At 37.2% G+C, this 2,918-nt stretch overlaps 1 protein-coding gene across 1 annotated transcript; it reads right to left on the reverse strand.

Moving 5' to 3' along the window:
* Positions 1-495, reverse strand: LOC140972529 (uncharacterized). Its single transcript, XM_073434944.1, has one exon. It carries the CDS (start codon positions 493-495, stop codon positions 1-3), a length of 495 nt encoding a protein of 164 aa, XP_073291045.1.
* Between the last annotated feature and the right edge of the window lie 2,423 nt (positions 496-2,918).

Consider the following 2,918-nt stretch of genomic DNA (forward strand, 5'->3'; position numbering starts at 1 on the left):
TTATGACTCACCGAACAACTTCGGATAGCGACTCTTCATGTCAATCTCGGTCTCCCAAGTAGCTTCTTCCTCCGAGTTATTCAGCAACTTGACTTTGACCATCTTTATCACCTTATTCCTCAGCTTTCTCTCATGTCTGCTAAAAATTTGAGTAGACCTCTCCTCATAAGATAGGTTTGGTGTAAGCTGTAGTGGCTCAAAATTCAGTGCATGTAAAGAATTTGACATGTACTTGCAGAGCATAGATACTTGGAAAATATTGTGAAATCCAGCAAGATTAGGTGGCAACGCTACTCTATAAGCTAATGCTCCAACTCTGTCTAAGATCTCGAATTGTCCAATGAATCTTGGAATAAGCTTGTCTTTCTTGCCAAATCTCATAACACCTTTCATAGGTGCTATTTTCTTCACAAACACATGGTCTCCGACTGCAAACTTGAGATCCCTTCTTATTTTGTCAGCATAACTTTTCTGTCTACTCTGTGCAGTCTTCATCCTGTCCCAGATTCTGACTAATAAATCTGTTGTATGTCGAACAATTTTTGTTCCTATCGCAGCTCTCTCTCCTACTTCATCCCAATGAATAGACGACCTGAATTTCCTTCCATAGAGTACCTTATATGAGCCATTCCTATAGACGACTGAAAACTGTTGCTATAAGTGAACTCCACTAGAGGTAACTTCGACTCCCAACTTTCTTGGAAATCGTTCACACAAATTCGAAGTAAGTCCTCTAAAATTTTATCACCTTCTCTGACTGACCATCTGTCTGAGAATGAAATGTTGTACTGAACAGTAGCTTCGTTCCCAAAGCAAAATGCAAGCTCTTCCAAAAAGATGAAGTAAATCTCGTGTCCCTATTAGACACTATAGAAACTAGGATTTCATGTAGTCTGACTATCTCTCGAATATACAGCTCTGCATACTGCGTCATGGAGAAAGTCGTCTTTATTGGAAGAAAATGTGCGGACTTAGTGAGACGGTCAACTATCACCCAAATAGAGTTGAAGCCCTTTACCATCTTAGGTAAGCCCACTACAAAATCCATAGTAATATTTTCCCACTTCCACTCGGGAATAGGAAATGGTCTGAGCATCTCTGCTGGTCTCTGATGTTTTCCCTTTACCTGTTGACAAGTTAGGGATTCGGATACAAAACGTATGATGTTTCATTTAATACCCGGCCACCAATACAGCAACTACAAGTCCTTGTACATCTCTGTACTCTTTGTATGCATTGAATAAGGTGTATAATATGCTTCTGTCAAGATTTCAAATCTAAGGGAATCCTTTCTAAGAATCCAAAATCGGCCACAATATCTGACAATACCATCCTATATTGAATATAACATATGGCCCTTAGAATCATCCCCCAGTGTCCATTTCTGTAACTGCTCATCTGTATTTTGCCCAGCCCGAATTTGATCTCTCAAAGTAGATTGCAATGTCCAAGTAGATAGATTTGGGGCCTTGTCCTTAGTATACATCTCAAGATTGAATATCTGAATCTCCATCTGAAGAGGTTTTTGTACTGATAGTTGGGATAAGAATGTGGTTTTTCTGTTCAAGGCATCTGCTACTACATTACTTTCTTGGGATGATAGCTAATATCACAGTCGTAATCCTTCACAAGCTCTAGCCATCTTCTCTCTCTCTCTCTCTCATATTCATCTCCTTCTGGGTGAACAATCACTACAGTAAAAACGCTAAAAGACAACGGATTTATCGGTTGTCGTAGGTCATTTAAAACTGTTGTAACTGACAGTGTTGTTGAAAGTGCGTTCAACGACAACGGTTTAAAACCGTTGTTGTAGCTTTTTATTGCGACGGTTTTTCAAAATTAGTGACGGTTTTTACCGTCACTAATTAGCGACGGTTTATGATATATCGTCGCTAAAATTAGCGACGAGTTTTGACTAAGCCGTCGCTCATTAGTGACGTTTTAAGATATGCCGTCGCTAAAATTAACGATAATTTTTTACTAGCGATGGTTTTAACTAAACCGTCGCTACATAGCGACGGTAAGCGACAGTTTAGAGAAACACGATTAGCGATAGTTTAGACATAATCCGTCGCTAATTTTTCAGTAAAATAAAAAAAATTACTTTTATAATTTAATAAATCTACCAAAAAAACTTACAATCTGACTGAGCTAACAATATTCATGATCTTAACTAACACTTAGAAATTTACCAAGAATTGAGCGAAAAAACTTACTTTAAATCGAAACTAAAATCGTCTAAGAGAAAAAAATTTATTGTATATGTGAAGCGGTGTGGAGAAAAATAAAAGAAAACGTGAATATTTATAGACTAATAGCGATGGTTTTTGAAAAAAATTTATTGTAGATGTGAAGCGGTGTTGAGAAAAACGAAAGAAAACGCGAATATTTATAGACAATTAACGACGGTTTTTGGAAAAACAGTCGCTATTAGTGACTGTTGTATATTAAACTATCGCTATTAGCTGTCACGCCTCGAGACCGAGACGTCGGTGACATCCGACATTGTTTAACAATTACTTGAAAACAATTAAGCCTCGTAGCAAATGGCCAAAAACCAGTCTTTTTCATAAAATAAAATATTGTCTTTACAATGACAACAGAATTACATCAGAAATTTCGGAAGCGACCATACAAAAGGAAAATGTAAATTCTTGATTCTTGCTCTTTTCATTCGATCACCATCCCCAGAATGCCTCCTGCTCCTCCTCATTCAACTGCTCCTCATTCTTATCTGGTGAGAGATGTAAGGTGTGAGTGTTTTGGGAAACACTAAGCAAGTGGAGTCCGATCGATTTTCACAATTACATATAGACATAATTTTAAATAATCTTTTCACAAACTTTCAAAACTTATTACATTGACTTATTATAACAAAACCAAATCAAGTATGAGACAAAGATTATCAGACGATTCAG

The sequence above is a fragment of the Primulina huaijiensis genome, chromosome 3 (assembly GCF_012295235.1).
Source record: "Primulina huaijiensis isolate GDHJ02 chromosome 3, ASM1229523v2, whole genome shotgun sequence".
Classification (NCBI taxonomy): domain Eukaryota; kingdom Viridiplantae; phylum Streptophyta; class Magnoliopsida; order Lamiales; family Gesneriaceae; genus Primulina; species Primulina huaijiensis.

What these genes read in the sequence shown, in the direction of transcription:
- LOC140972529 (XM_073434944.1), bottom strand. Translation starts at nt 495, where the DNA reads ATGAAGACTGCACAGAGTAGACAGAAAAGTTATGCTGACAAAATAAGA.